The sequence below is a fragment of the Dipteris shenzhenensis genome, chromosome 12 (assembly GCF_047967505.1).
Source record: "Dipteris shenzhenensis isolate YYH24624 ecotype China chromosome 12, Dip_SZ_1.0, whole genome shotgun sequence".
NCBI lineage: Eukaryota > Viridiplantae > Streptophyta > Polypodiopsida > Gleicheniales > Dipteridaceae > Dipteris > Dipteris shenzhenensis.
In genome coordinates this window covers 30,871,042-30,893,075 of record NC_141607.1, presented here as the reverse complement: position 1 = coordinate 30,893,075, position 22,034 = coordinate 30,871,042, and the positions used below count along the sequence as shown (strand labels likewise).

Sequence of the window (22,034 nt, the reverse complement as noted above, 5' to 3'; positions counted from 1 at the left end):
GCACATTGTGTGTAGTGAATAGATGACAAGTAGTGGGTCTGGGCATAGTGGACATGTGGTGTCTGCCTCTGAACATCATATAAGGAGCATGCATAGGTGTGCCACACGCCCGGATTAGTGATGGGGATGGGTGGCTTTCCCTTCGCGAGTTGGGTCTCCTCCGCGAAACGATCTGATGATCTCATCCATCCTATGTGTGAGGAAGGCTCGTCTCTTGCGGCGTGTCAGCCGTTGAAATATCTTGTGTGCCTCGTGTGGCGTCAACTAACCCAAGGCTCGCTCCGGTATGAGGTGGGCTCGCATCTCTCTACACTCATCATCAAACCAGGGGTTCTGAGGCATCTTCCCATCTCGTACCCGTGAAGATTGGGTCGTAGGAAAGGATCTGGTGGCAGCATCCTGCATCAATGCGACAAGGGTAGCTGAGGCATGGGCGAGGTCTAGATCAGCCTCCAATAAGGCCGGAAGCTCTCTGGCTAAGTCGCACACATACACTGGATCAAGAGCACGATCAAAGTGGATCTGGGTACGGGTAGGAACTCTCCCTATGCTTGGTGTAGTAACAAGAACATCGAAGGCCAAGTATGAGTGGTCAGCTCCAAGTGGGGGGGGGGGGGGTATGGTGAGGTCATGTATCCATGAGACAAAAGCCAGTGGGCCCAGTAGGTAGTCCACTGTGCTAGTCCCACCTCCATGTGGTAAGCATGTGAATCCCTCAGATGATGGCCATCTCTGAAGGCCATTGTAGATGATGAGGTCGTGGACAGCTCCCAACTCAAGCAGGTGTCGCTCGTATGTTGTCACATGCGAAGTATTTGCAGAGAGTCTCTGAGTCCCAAGTTCTACTGCATCTAACTCTAGCATCATGTTGGGGGGGATTGGGGGGGGGGGTGGTGAGGTCATGTATCCGTGAGACAAAAGTGAATGGGCCCAGTAGGTAGTCCATTGTCTAGCCCTGCCTCCATGTAGGAAGCATATAAATCCCCCAGATGATGGCCAGCTCTGAAGGCCATTGTAGATGATGAGGTCGTGGACAGCTCCCAACTCAAGCAGGTGTCGCCCGTATGCTGTCACATCTTTGAATCCCAAGTTCTACTGCATCTAACTCTGGCATCATGTGGGGATCTCTCTCATATGTGAAGTCACGTAAGCCCACTTGTCTGCCCCTCGTCCTTGCATTGAAATCCCCCAGAAGGAGGGTGTCTCCCTGTCTGGAGAACTCTATGATATCCTCATGTATTGTCTCATAAGGGCTGTGCCCCTCTGTAGTGACATCATGGGCATATGATGACGTGTGCGGAGGGAAATAGCATACTGCAATGAAGATAGGTCGGGGATCTAGTGGCTGCACTCGTATCCACATGTGATGTGCATGTTCCTCTCTCCATACTAGAGATATGAGTGGCCTCAAGTGTGTTTTGAAAAGGACAGCTGCACCTCCACAGCCTCGTACCCCACTATCTCTCCTCATTTCTTTCCTATGAGCAGACTCCCAGGTGTAGGGCCAACTGTTAGGCCTCTGACCAAGACATTAAATGCCTTGCTGCTCCTCCTTTTCTCTTCCTCAAGGGCTTCAGAGATGATCTCTTTCTTGGGGGCTGCCGTACCCTTCTCAACCACATTCTTCCATTCTAGCATGTGTTTTTTTTTCTGCAGTTTGCTGGTGGAGTGGAGGTTGGAGCTCACGGGGGACCCTGGGGCGTCATCTTGACTTCCGGTTGCTGTTCCGGTGGGGCTTCTCTGTTCAGTCATAGTCCATGGGGCCTGCATACCCCTTGCACAGAATTTTGTGGGCCTTTATTGGCCCTGGTGCAAGCTTGTTGTATTGTTTAGGTAGGTAGGTAGGGCAGCTACTGCTAAACAGTAGGCGGGAGGTAGACTAGTGGGGGGGTAGGTAGTCGAGGGCTAAAGGAGGTGGCGCAACAGTAGGAAGGCAGGGCTAGGGGTTGGGGGCTGAGGCGGAGAGGTTAGGGGCTGAGGCGAGGCTTGAGGCTGAGAGGCGGGGCTAAGGGAGGTTACGCAGCAGGCTAGGCTAGGGAGGCAGGGCTGGGGGCGGGGCTAGGGGCTGAGGTGGAGAGGATAGGAGCTGAGGCGGAGAGGCTAGAGGCTGAAAGGCGGAGAGGCTAGGGGAGGTGGCGCAGGCTGCTAGGCTAGGGAGGCTGCTCGGAGGCGGCGGAGTAGCATGGCGGGAGGGCTGAAGGAGGTGGCGGAGCAGCATGGCGGGCTAGGGGCTAGAGAGAGAGAGACAGAGAGAGAGAGAGAGAGATGATTGGATAAAAGTCCACGTGAGACCCTTCAAGATCTATGGATGCTATGTACGTTGGGGGCAGTTGAGACAGAGGAGCATTTTTTGTGTGTTTGCCCAGCCTACTATGAGATTCGGGGATGCTACCACTGTCTCTACCTAGAGGGGAGTGGCTTCGGTCCTTTGTCACGATTGATCCATTTCCATGACCAGGTCTGTATTGGGCTTTATCTTATGGAGATGTGGCGACACAGGGAGGCGCTTCTACGACAGATCAGAGAGCAGCAGGGGATGGTCAGACCACTACAGGACATAGAGGGTGACGGGGTACATCGGCACATCACAGACTTCTATACATTTGAGTCAGCCCCCGGACACAGTAGAGTGGAGGAAGAGGAGCTAGCCAAAATGAGAGCAGTGTGGATGAGCAGCTGGCACAGTACCATCGAGAGAGGGGTGCAGAGGCGTGCGACAGAGAGCCCCGTGAGTACACTCTATTGAGGTCCGACCTATCACAGCTTTCCTCAGGGGAGGCCGACAAAGACGAGGGGTCACTCTAGACATAGCCCAGAGAGTCCAGAGAGCGAGGAGACCGCTCCCCCCATCGCAGTGCGAGACAGCTCGACAAACGTAGATACGAGACGTTTTCGCAGCCCACCAGAGAGCCATCACTGTACAAGGCTTCGGTTTCGTCCCAGCGCCTGGATAGATAGATAGATTGATTGATATGATATGATATGATATGATTATGATTATGATTATGATTCTGTTAGCTTAGACTAGTACTGAGCAAGGGTAGCGTACCCTTTGCTTCAGCCCACTGAGGCTTGTATGAGTTAGCTTTTCTGTGCACTTTGTCCCATAGGCCCGCGAGGTCTCTCGTGGACGTTAATATATATCTCTTTCTTTTGTTCTTTCTCCAATAAGAGAGAGAAAATACGTCACATAAGATGTGTTGTGCAATGCAAGAGTGCTAGAAGCCACACAGAGGGCATCGATATCTCAAGGACATCAGACAATGCATAGCTTTAATCACATCAAAGCAATCTGACCGAGAATGGATGGTGGACTTTGATGCATCACAACACATGTGTACAGTTGTGATTCGTTTAAGATACTTGATCCACTTAGGGGAGCTCCAGATGTTTATCTTGGAGACAATCATCCAATTCCAGTAAAAGGGACTAGTGACATTCAGCTTCCAACTAGTGAGATCAATACCATTTGTAATGTGCTTTATGTGCCAAGACTTGGCGTGAATCTACTGTCAGTTCTACAATGTGATGATCGTAAAATTCGGATTCTCTTTGATGACAAGGTGCTCTTGTTCATGTAGGAAGGGACCATTAGAAATAGGTTGAGAGATGACATTTTTTAACAAGTTGGTAGTCACACCCCTTGGATAGAGATCATGCATGATTGCACATATTGACTCTTAGTTTGGCGCCAGAGGTATGGCGCCTTCACTTCAGATGCATGTAGTTGCTTGAACACAGGAACATGGTCAATGGACTCCCATTTGTCAAAGATGAAGGTTTGTGTGAAGGATGCCTTTATGGGAAACATCACAAAGAGTCTTTTCCCAAGGGTCAAGCCACTAGAGCCAAGAGGCCATTGGAACAACAGAGTGACATTGCAAGGTACATGACAATATGCCATCACTTGGTGGTAGCAAATATGTCACATTTATTTATGAGTATATCATAAAAGTATTTGTCTACTTGATGAAGCAAGATATAAACTTCTTGAAAAGTTGAGTTCAAGAGTATGGTAGAAACTCAAACCAATTGTGAAATCGAATGCCTTTGATCTGACGATGGGGGAAAATTATGTCTCTAAAGCAATTATTGAGTTTTGCAAACAGTGGGAAATATGCAACAATTTTGCTTGCCAACTACAAAAAAATGATACGGAGTAGCAAAACGAAACAACAGCACCATTGTTTAGTGTGCAAGGAGGAGTGATAGACACCTATAGTTCGCCAATGGGGGTGGTACTCTTGTGTTAATTTGAGTTTTTCTTTGTCTCATAAGCTTCTTTGGCCTTTTGCAGACGTTAATAAACCCTTATGTCTTTCTTTCTTTCTCTGTATGTGTGCGTACACGCCTGCGCACGTGTGGGTATCAGTTCATCAATAGTTTTTCTTTGGAGGTGTGCTAGATACCTCTGTTACCCCCCCATGGAGGTGTATTTTTCATGGCTGATTTTGACTCCTTGGTCTCATAGGCTTTTCTGACCTTTCACAGACATTAATAAACCTTTTTTGATATGCAGGAGATCAGACAAAGGATCACTTTGTGTTCAGATGACTTAGTGTACTATTAGATTTGTGAACGACATCATTGTCTATTCAGTAGCAGTTTTGGCCCACTCAGGAATTCCTGGCACATCCTGACAGTGGTGGGTGGCCATGTTCCTTCTTGAGGCCCAAAGACATAGAGCTCAGCTCATACGAGAGTCAGAGCATGATCACGGACTTTTCCTCTGGTGACTTGAGCCAGGGACAGCAAGGGACCTGACGTAGTAGATCCGGACCCGGGGTGGACACACACACAAGGATTGCAGAATATCCTCTATTTTGGAAGTGGGGAGATGGACCATTGGAGTGACGACATCACTTTCAGATGGAGAGCTACCTCATGGAGAGTACAGAGGAGGTAGGGGCCTGGATAGACCAAGCATCAGCAATGATCCATCACATTTTTTCTTGACGCCAGCCCTCACCATAGCCACTATTAGACAAGCTCCTCTGTCTCTCCTCAATTGTTCAGTGGAGTTGTCCAACAGACGCCATTACATAGGTTCGGTCAATCGGATGGATAGCTGACCTATTGGTAGATGACCAGGGGCTCCCTTCGTTGTTTCCCTTTTTGGGGGTTTCTCTGCAGTGACAGCATGAGCTATTTATTTTTCTTGTCACAGATGTCAGCGTTGGTTATGGGTGCCCGTTTAGGTGCCCCACCCTTACCTTTCATTGTATCTGGTTTTTCCAGTTTCATAGACCCTTCGGTCTTTTGTAGATGTTAATAAACTCTCCGCCTCCCCCCTGTCCCTGGCCGGTCCCCTTCCAGCCCCCACTCCAGACTGTTCCAGCCCCTGATGGACCTGCTACACCCCTGTTGGATCAGCTCCAGCTCCCCTTTGAAGCTGTGCCACTTTCGCAAATAGGTTCCAGCTGCTCCAGCCCTGTCTGGACCTGCAAAGCACCAAGACACCCGCAAATCCCCTCGTCTAGACCTCCAGCACTATCGCAGGACATGCACCAGCACCAAAGGACCAAGAAACATGCAAATTCCATTTTTTATACCTCTAGCACTGTTGTGGGACAGGTGACAGCTCTAGCAAAGCAAAGAAGACCTCAGTGGATCACCTACAGGCTCCAAAAGACTGTGCCAACTTGTTGCAGTTCTTGTCTGAAGCTTCCAGAGGCTCATGAGTCTGTTTGAAGTACATGAAGAGTGGGTGACCAGATAAGATATACAGCTGATACCTTCTACTGCACATTTCTTGACACTTGAATTTGCTGATATCACTAACAATGTAGTGCCAAGTATCAAAGATATATTGCTACAAAATCTGCTTAACAGGTCAAGATTCCCACTATTGAACAGGTCATTATTCACAAAAGAGGAGTGGAATTCACACTACTAACATATATGCAGATACGTCTACTCCCAAGGGATCGCCTCTTAGCATCACGTTCCCCCCATCCCAAATTTTTAGAACATCAAAGAGGCAGATATATGAGGCAATGATCAAATCGCAGAATGAAAATACCCTGTTAATCTAGGAGGTAAAACAGGTGAAAGACAGCACGAATGAAATGTCCCAGAAAATGCAAGCAAGGGATGACAAAATAGAAACAGGATATGCCAAGATCAGGGATGCGTCAATTTTACGAGCAAAAACCTATGAGCAGGTTTATCCGAGCGTGTTTTTCAAGAGATTTAAAAAAATGTATTTCTTTGGGAAATATGGTTTTTACACTTTTCCTTTCACTAGAACTAGATCCCTTTATCATAAAAATATACAGACTAGTCACTCATTCATTTTTACACAACATAAATTTCTTATTTAGAGACATCCCTTTGTACCCCTGTTATTACCTTAAAAAAGTGTTGATTCCTTTAAGAAACATCCCTCATAATCACTCTCAATGTAATAATACTATGCATACATAATTACTTATTAACACATTTATATCATATGGCAATGTCTTTTTAGTGTTTTTATAGCATAAATAACAAGATATTTATGGACATGTTTCTAAAGAAGTTTAAATTACTATAAATAAGTATTAACTTGGGCTTATATATCACTCTCATAAAATACATGTAATATTTAATACAATATATGCAAGATTTTCCAAAATATAACTCCATAGATGTGCTCAAAGGGGGTGTTCCGATCAATTTGAGTGGTTGAATGACTATATTTGGACATTGGATATGAAAGTTATGTTATTTTTAAAAGTGCTGTCCAAGGTAGTTTCGCCAGCGAAACTACCTTGGGAGACCTACTTCAAAGGGGTTTCGCTGGCGAAACTACCTGGATGGCTTGCTTCAATGAGTTTTCTTTGAAGAAACCCTTTCATGAAGATAGGTTGAGAGAGGGTTTTCAATGTCACCCCCTATTAAGTAAAAGTTGTAAGAAGGATCATAAGGGAATTTTCATAGAGAAGTCTACTCTAAATGTGGGTTTCTTCAAAAGCCATCCCATTATGCTCTCACCACTCCTAAAGATTCACCTAAAGATTTTTGTATAAAATAGGCATTGCTATAATACTTTGCATATTTCTAAGTGAAACTATGTTTTCTTCTGATCGATTTTTGCCATATTTATGCATAGTTGGAAGCTTTTTTTTTCCTTCGCTCGGACGCTCGGAAGATTTCGCTCAGAAAATGCTCGTCCCCCAAGATCAGCAGCATGGAACATATTATAGAGAAGAAAATGCAAAAGCAAAAAGTGCAGGGGGTGCCAGATCAGATATGGATCCCACAAATGACAAAATCACAAATTATCATCACTACCATTGATGATATAGTCAAGAGAAAAATATATTTGTTCGAGAAGAAGGAAACAGGAAAAAGCCCTGAAACTTAGAATTGTAGGAGTGAGCATGAGGACATGGACTCATCCCTGTCTTTCAAAAGACAACGCATATTTCTACAACAAAGTGGCAGGATGCCTTCAGAGTGGGGAAGAAAGGGGACAAATCAAGCCAGATAGTTGTTAAATTTCAAAGTGTTGAATTATAAACACCACCTCAAGAGGCAATCTATATGGATAAATGAGGATCACACATGAGGTCAATATGCCCAAAGATCAAGGAGCTTGGAAAAAATGAAAAATGCAAAAAAGAGGGGAAGAATGCATACATGAAGGGTGGGAAAGCTGTAGAAAAAGGCAAAGGGAGAGGGGAGCATGCATAGGGGCTCGAGACCTTAGGATCAAACCATGGAACATGGGAGGATGGACATTGGACAAGGCCATCACATCGGAAGAGGAAATATTAGAGATGGATATACTTATGTCTTAGAGACATGGGAGCATGAGGGAAATGAATCCCTACAAATCCAGGGCTGCTGGAACACATCAATATGGAACACAGAAACAAACATAGGACGGGGTTTTGGTGGGATAGCATGCTACATCAGCATGGCATGGGAAAAATCAACCAAGGTCATAAAAAAGGACCCACAGAAACAATATATGTGGTTGGAGAGAACGGCAAAAGAGAGCAATATCAAACTGGCAGCATGCTACTTTGCACCCGGGCAATCAGCCATCTACAAACACAACATCCATATATCTTGAGAAGATCTTCTCATGCATTTGGGGGAGGATATGGCCAGGTTTTCTAGAGACCTTGCAATTATTCTCGTACGGGATTTCAATCACAGACAGGCTCAATGCAAGGTATCATTACATTGGAGGGAAGAGATCCCACATGGATGGAAGAAATGGATGAGGACAATGAAGGAAGAAGGGGCTGGAAAAGGTCATCGAGAAAGAAAGAAAGAAAGAAAGGAAAAAAAGTTTATTAAAGTCTTTGGAAGACCGATGGGTTTATGAGACTATGAAAAACCTGATACAATGAGCTGTGGTAGTGGAGCTACTAAGCGAGCATCCACACCAATGCAGAATGCAAAAAATGCAAAATGGCAATACTAAGTCCTAAGTACAACATAGTACAACATAGTCATGTCGATAGTCGACTATATATGAATCTCAGCGCATCATCAACATCATCATCATCAGCAGCAGCAGGACATCAGGATGGATGAGGCAGTGGAGGCATGAGGTCAGCAATAGAGTGCTGTCAGCCCCTCAAGGGTGCAGTCAGTACGTCTCCTGGTCATAGCTCTGCGTCTAACCAAGGCCACTGTGACCCCCGTCGGTTGGGCTCCAACTCTAAACAAGCAGGGGATGTCCCCAAGTATGATATGTGTGTCAATCCTCTGTCTGAGCTGTCGGGTCACATTCTCCGAGTCACGGGCATGTCGAGGTCTCATCTCGTGGGGGTCTATGTGATCTGGCTGAAAGAACTCCGTGATAGAGCTCTGAAAGGTATCAGTCAAGGAAGAAGTCTGCTCCTGTCTTCGTGCTCGAAGTATCCTCTCGCGGTGTCTAAGCACCTCATGAATGAAACCAGCCAAACACTGTTGGTTTGGGTAGGAAAGGAAACGGGCCAAAACCCCATAACTATCTTTGAAGAGGCAGCAGAAATGCCCTCGGATCTCATAGTAAACAAGATACCTGAAGATGAAATGCTCCTCTGTCTCAACCTCCTGCATGTCACACAGTGTGCATATGCGCCTCTCCCTGGGTAACCGCTCTGCTCTGCCGCTCTCGATACAAAGTCTGTGTGAAGAGACGCAGAAGTGCCTCAAACCATCTCTCTGTGCGTGCATACCAGCACCTGTGGTCTCCCCCTGCTGCAAGTGCCATAGAAGAAGATAGTGCTAGCCATGGTATCCTGCTATGCCTAGAGGTGTTATCCCCATACTCCCTGACTCGGTACAGATACGTGATGACCTGAAATGCAGCATCTAGGTGTAATGGGGGTGACCCAAACTCCGCCCGAATGATCTGGTGAGGAACGGATGGCTTACCACGGATCATCGGTGATAACATGAGAACCTGTAGCCGCTCCACCCTGACCTACTCTGTATCCGACAAGTCAGCCCCCCAGCATGGATTGCCATACATCCCTTCTAGGCGGACCAAGGAGTCAAAAAGCAACTCTTTGGTCCGTGGATCTTGAAAGTGAGAGCGGAAGCACTGTCTCTCTAGTCTAGCCAATGAAGCATATCCTCTGCTCAGGCGTGCATGCATCGCAGGTCTCATAATTAAGATGGATCCGGAAAAGACGACCCCAAGATAAGTGTATGATGAAACTACCTCGACAGGGGACCCATCAAATGCGAACTGCTCCTGGCGCTTGACGGCTCAAGATATATTGAAGATCATAACCTTGGTTTTACCCAAGTTGACCTTCAAATCATGAGACTCACATGGGGACTGAGTGCGTCAAGGTGTCTTTGGAGCCCCTCTGCTGAGGAAGACAAGAGAGCCACATCATCTGCATAAAGCAATATCCGGATCAGCATGCCCGCGAGAGAGCAACCTACCCCCCTGTTTCTGCATCACTGTCTCGAGCTCGTCAATGTAGAGTCCAAACAAGGTAGGTGATAATGGACACCCTTGTTTGACCCCGATAGTGCTCATGATCTCGTCTGTCCATCCAGATCCTGTTTGGACTCTGCGTGAAACTCGCTCACATGGGGAGACAACACCCTATGCGGACGCTTCACATTGCAAATTTGCACTGTCACCTCATAATTCAAAAACACATAAGGTTACACATGCAAAACCCCTCAAGGATCAAGTGTAATTGACTACATGATCATAAGCCCACATGCAAGACACATACTTGAATATCTCAAGATTGAGGAGACTCTTGAGTTTGACCATAGAGCAATGCCTCTAGGCATCATACGGACAAAGGATGCTTTAAACAAAACAGAAAATTACTGCACACCCGAGGCTGATAATGGACTACGAGTAGGCTCATAATTATGAGAGGGAATTAGAGACAAGCATGTCACAAACTCAAATGCCTTCTACTTGTCACGCAATCAACAAGTGCATAATATAAATGCTGCAGGTGACAAGCAAGGGGAGGAGCATAGGGATGCCGTGCAACCACTGCTATTACCAGGAATGTAAAAATCTAAATAGGATGTGGAAATAGTAGAGATAGCTGAGAAAGAGGGCAAAGCTCGAGCATACAAAGAAGTGGGTAAGGAACAAAAAAAGAATGTTTCTCAAGAGCAAACAACTTGAGAGTTTTGAGGAGCTAAAACAAAAACCCAGAAAGGACCTCTACGAAAGAGATGGAGAAGAGAGAGTCAACCATGACTTTTCTATCAAAGCAGCAAATGACATCATAGCAAAAGAAAAATCTAGGAAATGGGAAGGCTACAGACACACAAGGACTAGTAACGGAGATACTAACATGGGGAGGAGAGAAGACAAAAAAAAAGGCTTATGAATATGGTTCTAGAGGAAGGGTTTTCCTAAGAATGGCTTTTACCAATCCACAAGGGGGAAGACAGCAGGAGGATGGCAAAATGTTCTCGTACGATCATGGTGAGCAGCGTAATGGCCAAGCTGTATGACACAATCATTGAGCAAAACATCAGAAAATGGGCGGAGACACAAGGAGTCAGGGCACCAAACACTCGACATTGGACTACTTGGTCGTCATAAGGGCTGCATCCGAGGGATCCAAGCATAAGAAAGAGGCCGTCTGTTGTTGCTTTGTAGACTTCAAGAAAGCCTTCAATAGAGTGCCACGTTGAAGCTATTTGAAAGTTTGGAAAAGATTCAAGTCCCTCAAGAACTTGTGGAGGTCATATACTGACTATACCAAAGAGTATTAGCTGAATTAGCAACGCGACTTGTAGATGGATCATGCTCTAGAGGAAAAGTGTTATAAGAAGTGACATAGGAGTCAAGCAAGGCTGCCCCCTCTCACCAACTCTTTTTGGTCTCTTTATTGATGAAGTAGAAGATTGGATGAGAATACATAGCAGAGAATGAGTCCACATTGCAGGCTACATCCTATTGTTTCTTAGTTACATAGAGGATGTAGTCTTCTTTGCAAAAAGCAAGAAGGAAATGCAAGCACATTTGGAGGGAATTTCTGCAGACACTCATGTATGCAGGTCAAGACAAAAGTAATGGTTTGGGACTCACATTAAGCAGATTGACTGAAGGGGAGCCTTTGGACACAGTCACCATGTACAAATATTTGCTGGAATTTACAGATAACTACAAGTGGAATGGATTTGTGGAAAGAAGAATTCTGGGAGGTTTGAAAGCTCTGCAGAGCTCCAAAATAAGTGCAAGAAGGCACACCCATGGAATTGGAAATGAGAAAGTCTATAAATACTCTACTTGTGCAAGCAGTGATCATTTATGGGTGTCCAGCCTAGGCACCCGGGCTTTCTAGAACTTACTGATGAAAAAGAACAGAAAATTTACATAAACGCTTTCTCATAGCAGAGCTACCGGTCAAAATACAGAGACTAAACAGTAGGAAAACATATGCATTCTTTTCTCAAACATTCTGATTTAAATTTCAAAAATAAATATATGCAATAAATGAAGTACCAAGCTAGTGGATATATGTTTTGTGAGGAAGCGACATACAGGACCTGGTAGTCCCTAGCTAGCTTCTTGTGAATCCCATCTTCAACAGAGATCACTGCCTACTTCATCGGCTTGCCAGACTATACACGGATCCACTTTCCCCACTCTTTGAGGATTTTGATTGGTCAGTTCTGTATCTCTCACATCGATCACTATTGAGGCTAGACGGACTAAGGGCATACCTAGGGAGGACTGCATATGCACCCCTATGTGATCTCAGGAGATTAAGTCAGAGGAGCACTTTGCTGTCAGATGCCCTGTGTGTTATGAGATGTCAGGTCGTTACCACTGTCTTTCCAGATATGGATTCGGACCCCTCTACAATCTCGTGGCTCACCTAGATCAGAGAGCTTTGCTCATCTTCATTCATGAGGTTGTATGACACAGAGACCAGCTGCTCAAGACACATAGACGAGATCAACGGGCTCATCCAGGCTCCACCCAGAGCGTGATCACGATAGCACAAACCAGCAGTCTCGAGGGAGATGGTGTTGCTGAGGCTTGGAGTGAGAGATGATAGACCTGTTGCTGTGTCGATGCATAGGTTAGGCTTTGGGATCTTCCCTTGTTATTGGACTAGAGACACAACCGATGGGGGCGACAATGGCATTTGTTCGATGGAGAGTCACGGGTAGGAGACCATAGTGGACCATGCAATCTGACCGATGCCAGTGCTGTATCAAGTGTTTCTGCCACCATAGCACCGATCACCGTTGGAGCCTCTCTCTAATGAGACCCTCTCGTCCATTCTCAGCCGCTTGATGGACTTTGTTCCTCAGACAGCATACAGGAGGACTGCCACAGTGATACCACACTACAGATTTCTCCATCCTCTCCATGGGTTTAGATACTTAGTATTAGTGTTTGTGGTTGTATTTCTCTTGGGTGCAGATTCTCGCTTAGTGGCTCCACCCATTCAGCTCATTGTATTTGGTGTTTTCAGTCTCATAGACCCTTCGGTATTTCAAAGACATTAATAAACTTTCTTACCTCTTTCTTCCTTTCTTCCTTTCTCTGATTTTATTCTACCATTGTCCCACCGGTCGCTAGGTCCTCCATGATATTGGGCCGGATTGTTGTTCTTTGTACATTGATGATATATGATGACAGAGGTGATGGGGATGATCATATTGACATTATGTTATGTCTCTTTATTGATGTTCTTTATGACTATGTAGCATGTAGCATGTAGTTTGGGTGTTGATGCTCGCTTAGTAGCTCCACCCTTTCAGCTTGTTTTGTATCAGGTTTCTCCCAGTCTCATAGACCCATCGGTCTTCCAAAGACTGTAATAAACTTTCTTTCTTTCTTTCTTTTTCTATTCTTTCTTTCCTATTAAGTGTTCCAAGATGGTCAATTTGCCAAGTTTGGATTTTGGAATTATTGGTCTTGGAAAGATATATCTATTTTTGACTTTTACTAATCTAAGGTACAAATTCATTGCAGCCTAAGGTGGTGCAACGGCATTTTCAGGATCTTACCCAAAGATATGGCTCTGTTGTTGCTGTTGATTTGGTGAATCAGGTAAATGACATTTCCTTTTGCAATCGTTTGTGTGTCCATTAGCTGTGTATTTGTCAAGCCGCATTTCTTGTCTAATCTAATGAGTACTGGCCTTAAATCATGATCTTTGAAAGCATTCACAATTACAATATCATTAGAAGTAAATCAAAGAGATCTTTTTGCACTGTACTAAATCCATTCTGTCCAAACCTTGGGCTTACATTAGCTCTTCTTGATGGTTTCTGCAGCACGGAAGTGAAGCCGTTTTGGGCATGGCGTATGGAAATGCTATGCAGAACTTAGTCAATGAGAACATCCAGTAATCGCTTTTTCTCTTTGTTCGGTAGTCTCTGTCTTTTGTTTGTTCTTTCAAAAAATGAGATGATATAATGGTTAAAAAATTTTAGAAGTAGTTGGACTCAGTAGAGGGTTTTGTTGCAGGTACGTCCCATTTGATTTTCATCATATATGTGGGCAAGTAAGATTCGACCGTTTGTCTTCTCTACATAATCAGATTGCAGAACAGCTGAGCAAGCAAAGGTGCGTTGTGGATTTGGTCCACTCCTGTGAGAATATTCTTTATTTGTCTTTTCAAAAGAGTAACCATCGTTTGACTGGTGGCTCATTAATTTCTTTTGGAGACAGATAAAGCTTTGATGTACACCTGTGATTTGTTTTTGAAAAAGGGCATGCAGAGCTGTTTGGCATTGTATGCTAAAAAGTATTAAGAAGTATGTCTTATCATGTATTGGTAGCCACGTTCTTCTATCATCCATCTAATCTCGATTTTCCTTTTTTGGTGTTGATTCTTTTTTAAGCCTTAGAAAACACGAGTGTTAAAGTGCTTCAATCACAATAGGGCGTATGCTTAGCCAGCTCTTCTGCGTATAGAGTATATTCTTTAATCATGTAATGTTTGTTAGAAGGACACTTTCCACAATTAGAGTAAGCAGCTACTGCAACTGTGAAGGGGCAATAGGAACTTAGGATTTAAATGCCAGTGTAAGTGTGGGCCTTTCTGGCTGCTAGACTAGGGGTTTTGAAGTGGGCATACTGTTTGATTGTATCAGTCTCATGGGGGGTCTTGCCAAAGATCACCTAGGCTAGTACGAAACAATGTGTGTATGCTGACCAAGTGTTCTGAGACTGTTATTTGATAGTAATCCTGAGCATAATATTTTCTGGAAGCTTATGCCTGCTTGCGCTATTCAGTAAGAGGCATTGTGGTGATGTGATTGGTCTTTTATTAATTCAAGATGACATCATTTTCCTACTGCCTCAAAACATGAATCTACTTAGAAACATGCAAATCTCTTGATGATGACACTTTTTGGATGGGACATGCCGTAAGGGATGCATGCTCTTATTGTTTGAATGTTTTTGGGGATGGTTAGACTGTAGACGAGGGTGTGTTGTAATATGAGGGCCATTGCTCCTCTTGTGAGCCGTCAATGAGGAGGACAAAGGGGCTTGACTCTTGTAGCAGTATGGGTGACCAAGGTGCCATGTGGGCACATGGGAATGCTGTCACATGAGCATATGAAAAGGCTGAGCGAGGAGCTGCCATATGGGCAGCAAACAGCAGCGGCAGCATTCACAGATTCTTTTTAGGGTTTATGAGAGCTGCCCAGTAGGGCAGCTCATTCCACATAGGACTGACTCAGTGGGGCTGCCTCTAGGGCTGCACAGTGCACACAGGCCTGAGTGTGAGATTGATGGAGCACTAGGGTTGGGCACAGGCCCAGCCAAGAGTGGCTTGCATACAAGGCCTTATATAGGCCAAGAAGAGGCTAGAGGAGAAGCTGCTCGGCCTAGCTAGGTCAGTCAGAGGCCAGAACAGGTCAGCAGCAAGCTGATGAGGGCATATCTGCTTGACAGGGTTAGTCAACCCTGTCTGGTCGGCTACAAACCAGGGCCAGCAGGAAGCCAAATAGAAAGGGGCCTTGTTCCCTATAAAAGGCTCCATCTTGAGGGTTCTTGCATAGTTCAGTCTGCAGCATTCCTTAGCATACTAGCGCACCACAGGGTATACACCTATATACTGTAGGATAGCACATGTGGATATGTAGTAGGAGCAGGAGAGCTCAACCTTGAGCAGCTACTGAAGGCTTGGAGACACGTGGCTGACATGACAGATGCAGCAAGCAGTGCACAAAGTAATGCCATACTTGGCTGTAGCAGACAGCAAGTAATGGCATACTATTGGGCAGATTTTGTATTTGATATCGTCTATCTATGCACACTATTTTTTTGGGGAGGGGGGGGGCCTAGCGCACCACAGGTGTACACCTATATACTGTAGGATAGCACATGTGGATATGTAGGAGGAGCAGGAGAGCTCAACCTTGAGCAGCTACTGAAGGCTTGGAGACACGTGGCTGACATGACAGATGCAGCAAGCAGTGCACAAAGTAATGCCATACTCGGCTGTACCAGACAGCAAGTAATGACATACTATTGGGCAGATTTTGTATTTGATATCGTCTATCTATGCACGCTATTTTTTTGGGGAGGGGGGGGGGGGGTTCTGTACTATTGAGTGATGCCTTTCTAGATCTCTGGTATTTTTTCTTACTTGTGTGCACACGTGTTGAAGTGAGATTGTGGGTGTGACTTGGCAATGTTTGCACATTAGATGACTTGTGGTCAAGGTTGGTGATTGATACAAGGTCATTGTTCTACTCACATGGTATGTCAGCTTTAATCGTTGAGCTGGAGATACGGGCTTAGGTATGCTTTCCAACATGATATTTGAGATAGGTAGTGGGGTGGTGGAGGAGGAAAGGGAGAGGGAGGAGATGGAAGAAAAAGCAGAGGCTTGGCCCATCCACCAGATGGATGTGAAGAATGCCTTCCTCAATGGTTTTTTAGATGAGGAAATCTACATGATACAACCTCTAGGATATGCTGTTGTTGGGATGGAACAAAAGGTTTGCAAGTTGCAGAAATCACTTTATGGTTTGAAACAGGCTCCTCGTGCATGGAATGCAAGGATTCATCGTCACTTTCTGACATTTGGTTTTCAGCCATCAAATTCTAATCCATCTCTTTACACAAGAAAGACTACATAAGACATCCTTCTTGTAGTGCTCTATGTTGATGACTTGATCATCACCGGCTCCAATGGACATCTCATCTCAGAAACAAAGCCCTCCAAGGTGGATTAATATTGTGCTACCTTCTGATCTTGGTTATGATCAACTGCACAGAATGTAAAGGGATATGTTTGATTGGCAAGTGGAGATTTAGTTCATTGTTATCGATATGACGAGGAGGATGCAAAGATGTAAGTATTGACCCCTCAATCCTTTCTCACATTGTGCACTTTTACTGAGGAATAGTACTTTGAGTATTGCTTTATTACTTCAGATTGACATTGGGAAGCTTCTCCCTAGTTTCGTAGTTAGGGCATCGTCTTCTGCCCTTTCACCATAGCTAGGATGCTCCGGACCACCTGATTTCACGGGATGAGATCGACCTTATCATATGGTTGGACCTACTTTAGTTCCACACATCGTGGACTTGGGGGCAGGACGAGGATTTTCCCACCAAGGTCTGGTTCTACTACGACCATTTCCTCAGAGTATCGGTGGATGGAGTGATTATCAGACCGTAGTACTTGGAGGACTGACGAGTCTCACATGCCTTGAGGATCACCATCGAAAAAATGCGGGTCTCGTCGCATCAGTTGAGGATTAAGACAGGGAGAGCCACAGGGACACCCTAGAGTAGCGGATCTATAGACTATGCACCCTGGAGGAGGTGGAGAGAGAGGAACAATTCCTGTGTACTTGCCCTGCATACTATGAGAGCTGAGGACGATACCATTGCTTATTCTAGGAGGGACACGGGTTTGGGCCTCTCTCACGGCTGATCCATTTCGAGGACAGGTTTGCATCAGTCTCTATTTGATGGGGATGCGACGACATAGAGAGACCCGGATGCGCCGCATTAGAGAGCAGGATAAGGCAGCGGCCCTTGCGACCGAGCTACAGAGACAGTTTACAAATTTTACACTTTTCAGTTTGCTCTTGGACATTGCAGAGTTGAGGAGGAGATAGATAACATGAGGGCTGAGTGGGGTAGCAAGACGAGGCGGCGACGTGGAAAGGTGCAGCCGGAGATGCAGAGACGGACCAGGACACGCACGATGGTGGTCCAGTCCATTGCAGCTATACTTAGGGGAGATCGTCTGACCAGGGCAAACACACTAGGCCCCAGGACAAACTCTAAGGCTAGACCCCCTCGAAGGCTTCTATTATCAAGAGAAAATATGAGTACAAGAGTTCTCAGCTTAGAGCTGCCAAAATCATTTTTTACAAGAGCAACCCTTTTGGCAACATGCCACTTGTCAACATTTAAGATACTTGCTAGATTACATGCCACATCGGTCAGCTCTGGAGTTTTCGGAGTCCTTGGTCACATGGACACCTCCTAGTTGCCTGCTAGGCTCTATACTCGGTGGATATTAAATCACTCTCTTGTACTTGCAACAATTAATTTAAATGCACATTAGCATGGCACCCATTAATTGTTAGAGCTTGCATGCAAAATAAAAGTCACTGTGAGTGTCTCCACTGAAACACATGTGCGCACATAACATAGAAATACTCTGGTTGACTGAGGTCAACCCTCTTGACCGTAATTCAGGGGCTTTGACCATGGGTCAAGGTGCCTTAATTAAAGCCAAAACTCTCTAACCAGAGCCGGAAAATATCTTGGTTGACCAAAGTCAACCCTTCTTGGCTAAAGGCAAGCTTTGTTGTTCTAAGCAAGTCTACCTAACCAAGGTTAGGCTTGCTTAACTGGAGTTGAGTATCTTTGACAATGAAAAATAACTCTTTGACCACAATTAAATAAATGAAGAACTCTAGAATTATGATCAAATAAACGGTCAATGACTTGGAGTATTGTCAACTTCGTGACATCCCCTTGGCTTCTATTCAGTTGACCTCAACTGAAAAGCTTCCTTGTAAATATCCAGGAGCTGTGAATAATCAGAAATGACCTCAAATGGGGCCTTCCCTGTGGAGCTATGAACAGTATTGTTATATGCAAACTACATAAGTTGAAGGTACTTCTCCTAATCTGATTTTTGGTCAGTCACGTAGCATTTCAAAGATCTAACACTGTTGAATTTGCTACTTCACTTTGAGCATATGTTTGGGGATGGAAAGAAGAAGAAAAATTCAAATTTGTCCCCATAAGGCTCTCCAGAACAGGCTGGTCATTCTAGGGTCTCGGTCATTGACAATGGAGTTTGCTCTTGCATGTGCTGTATAATCTCTCCAAAGTCTAGATCAGTGGCATAGTGTGTCCTCATCTCTGCAAGATCCATGTGATAGGCAATTGTCACATTATTGACTTTGGGTCTTCGAGATAAAGCATCAACCACTCTACTATGAGCTCCCGGTGTATGGACAATCTGAAAATGATACATTGACAGTATCCTGGTTCATTTCATATGTTTCTCTAAGATACACCACACACTCACGTGCTACGGTTACTACAACACTAGTTTGTGGATCTGTCACGAACTATAAATAGTAATTACAAATGGCCAACCACAAACTGGAAAAAAAAACTTTCGAAAAGTATAACTCAATTTGAAATTAGGGAATAGACAACATTTGCGCACTTATAAACTTCCCTGACTAGCGTCCTAGTCGAAGCATCTATCTATGCCCATCAAATCTTTGAACCTTAACTTTAGACCCTTCCAATCACACCCACAAGTGTTAATAAGAGTCCAAGAGCGGTTGAGTACAATTAAAGGCCAAGATGCCTAGAAAACGCAATCATTCTAAAACAGAATCACGACACTTGGTACATTGGGATCCTTCAGCCACATAATTCTGATTCTGAGGAGTCTCATAATATTGAAGAGATTCCCAAAGCTCGTCTCGCAAATTCTCCATCTCCTGAAGGACAGCCTCCGGTCGTCGTGGTCGATGAGATTTGAAGTCATTTCATCCTCCAATTCCACAAGACAATAATCCAAGGGGGGAGCCTTGTTACTTTGGTGGCTTTCCATGATACCCCCTAGTAAAGGTGGCTGTTGCGAAATTGACAGCGACGAGCATCAAGGAGAGAGACAGGGGCCAGGGCTGTGCGTAAAAGAGAAAAGAGGGCAAGTGGCTGGTTGGAAAATGGGGAGCAAGTTAAAGGGGATTCCACTAGAGGTGAGGGCGCACGGGCTGGAGCAATAAATTGCAGAAGGAGAGCACGCACGCTGAGATGTTATATAAGCACGGGGAAAGCAGCCAAAGTTGGATGCAACAGGCTGGAATTGGGCACTCACTTTAAACTGGGCTGAGTCTCGAAAAGCACAAAAAAGAGCTTGCTTTTGTTTGAAAAAGCTCCTGCTGTTTGTGTTGTTTTAATTCAGCCACCAATATAGGAAAAAACACAATCTTGCTTTTCCAGCCACACACCCCCGAAAAACAAACTCATCGCCCACTACTCACCACACCAAGAGGCCGCTCACCCCAAAATCACATCTGGCCCAAAACAGGCCACTCTTTCTCACGCGTGATCGCTTCTCTAGCTTTGCTCTTTCTCATGCGCGATCTCTTCTTCCTCTCTTGGCTTCCCCTGAACTTACTGACATCCTCAAACGATCGCTCTAGATATCATACAGCTGAAGTGGAAAACATTACTCCCTCATCTCAATCCTCATATCTTGGTCCTGAGACAAGCAAGGGACTGAGCTCACAATCCAATTCTCACAGTGCAATCTATCATACCCACGCTTAACTCCCATATATCAGGGCGTACCAATCCAGAAAGACAAAATGTCATAGCTTGAAGGCAATTCACAGCCCCACGCATACCAAAACATGGAAGCGCTAGCTGCATACCTGGGAATCTTGCATTCATGATAAAGTGTCTCCATACCTGGAGTTTGCCACTCAGGCTTACCTCGCATCGATCATCCAGGATAGGGCAGCTCTGATACCAAATGACACAACCTCGCAAGATCTAGCCCTATCGAAACCCAGGTCTACAACCCCAAAGTCCTATGCAGGAAACTCACCACCCAACCATGATGCTCACGAGTCTTGAACCCATAGAATCCTAGCATCCTTCCGCCGAGCCACTCTCATGTGCTAGATTTATGGATGTCTTGCATTTTAAGGACTGCTTCAATCTCATGACCACTATAATATTATCATTCTAACACTTGAATACCTTTAGTAGATCACTAATAGGGACCTCATGCTAAAAGCTAGAATCAATTAGATGTAACTATTGAGCATAGTACATATTTTATTGTTGAAACATTTTTAATAAGTTAAACACAAGTCTAAACTAAGATGCATTTAATTGAACATTTTAAATGGCAGGCGAAGCCCCTAATCATACAAGTAGATTTACCAGATGTAATATGTACTGTATTGATTGCTTCAAACTCTATAGTCTACTATTTCTTCACACTCTACTGGTGGAGCGTAACCAAGATGTAATCTAGTCCACCTTTGAGAATCGAGATAAGCATCATAAAAAGTACTTTATAGTTACTGGACCATGACTTAGTACATCATCTAGCCTTAGGACTAGAAACAAGCGAAAATTATAGTACATAATAGCATACATAATAGCATTGCACCTTAAACTTGATGTTGAATGATCCCTCGAATCTCTCTCTCTCTCTCTCTCCACCCTTCTGTTGTCTCCACCCCCTCTAGCCCCTCCCCTCAACCTCTCCGCCTCAGCCAGCCCTCACCCGCTCCGCCTCCCCTCCGCTCAGCCTCTCTGCCTCAACCCCCGCTCGGCCTTTCCACCTCTCTCTCTTTCTCTCTCCTTGTTGCACTCCTTGGGAGCTTCCATGTGCCCTCCCTAAAGCAGATGTACTAGAGGGTTTCTTGCTGTCCCATAGACCTTTTGGTCTCCAATGGACGTTAATAGACTTTCTTTCTTTCTTTCTTTCTCTCCTGTCCGTACCTCTCCTGTTTATCCTTTTCCGTCCATACAGCTAGTCACCCGTTAGCAGCCCGCCACTCGTCAGCCCTTCGCCTCAGCTAGCAGTTACCTCAACCAACATCAAACACACTAATCCTAACCCTGAGTTGGGCTAAACCCCCAACCCAACCCGGGGGTTAGGTTCAACTAGGGGGTTCAAGAGATAGCCAATTATGGATTGGCCTACCCTCTCCTCCAAGTCCCCCTCAACTCCTTCAACCTTCATCAGGACTCGGTACTCTATAGTTGCAGCCATGACACCCTCTCCTTATGCACGGAATTACCAACAAGAAGGCTCAAAACGACCCGTCCTTGGGCAACAGGATCAGTTTTTTAATCTGCAGCTGGCAGTGAGATAGCTATGATTGGAATTGGCAAAAGTAAAGGCTCGACTTCTTATTTGGAAGGGCTTGAAAAGCAGGCAGTAATTGATGAGGCTGTAAAATCTTGTAAGGATTCCCCCCCTACCCCGTAGCTAGTCTCTACAGTCAAAGATCTTGTTCACATTTAAGTACAAACTGCTAAGAAGGAAGTGATTGTGAAAGTGGACACCAAAGCAAGTAAGTTGGATATTCAAGCAGAGATTAAAGTACACGAAGCTAGA

The 22,034-nt window shown here is 45.0% G+C and overlaps 1 protein-coding gene across 3 annotated transcripts in view; it reads left to right on the top strand.

The window, feature by feature from the left end:
- LOC147896084 (phosphoinositide phosphatase SAC7-like) overlaps positions 1 to 22,034 on the top strand; it is a 169,867-nt gene that overhangs the window by 96,180 nt on the left and 51,653 nt on the right. For all 3 annotated transcript variants that reach the window (XM_087382441.1, XM_087382439.1, XM_087382440.1), the window contains 3 exons: positions 13,412 to 13,489; positions 13,717 to 13,787; positions 13,910 to 14,008. In XM_087382441.1, the coding sequence (XP_087238567.1) occupies positions 13,412 to 13,489; positions 13,717 to 13,787; positions 13,910 to 14,008 (248 nt within the window). The remainder of the gene's footprint in view (positions 1 to 13,411; positions 13,490 to 13,716; positions 13,788 to 13,909; positions 14,009 to 22,034) is intronic.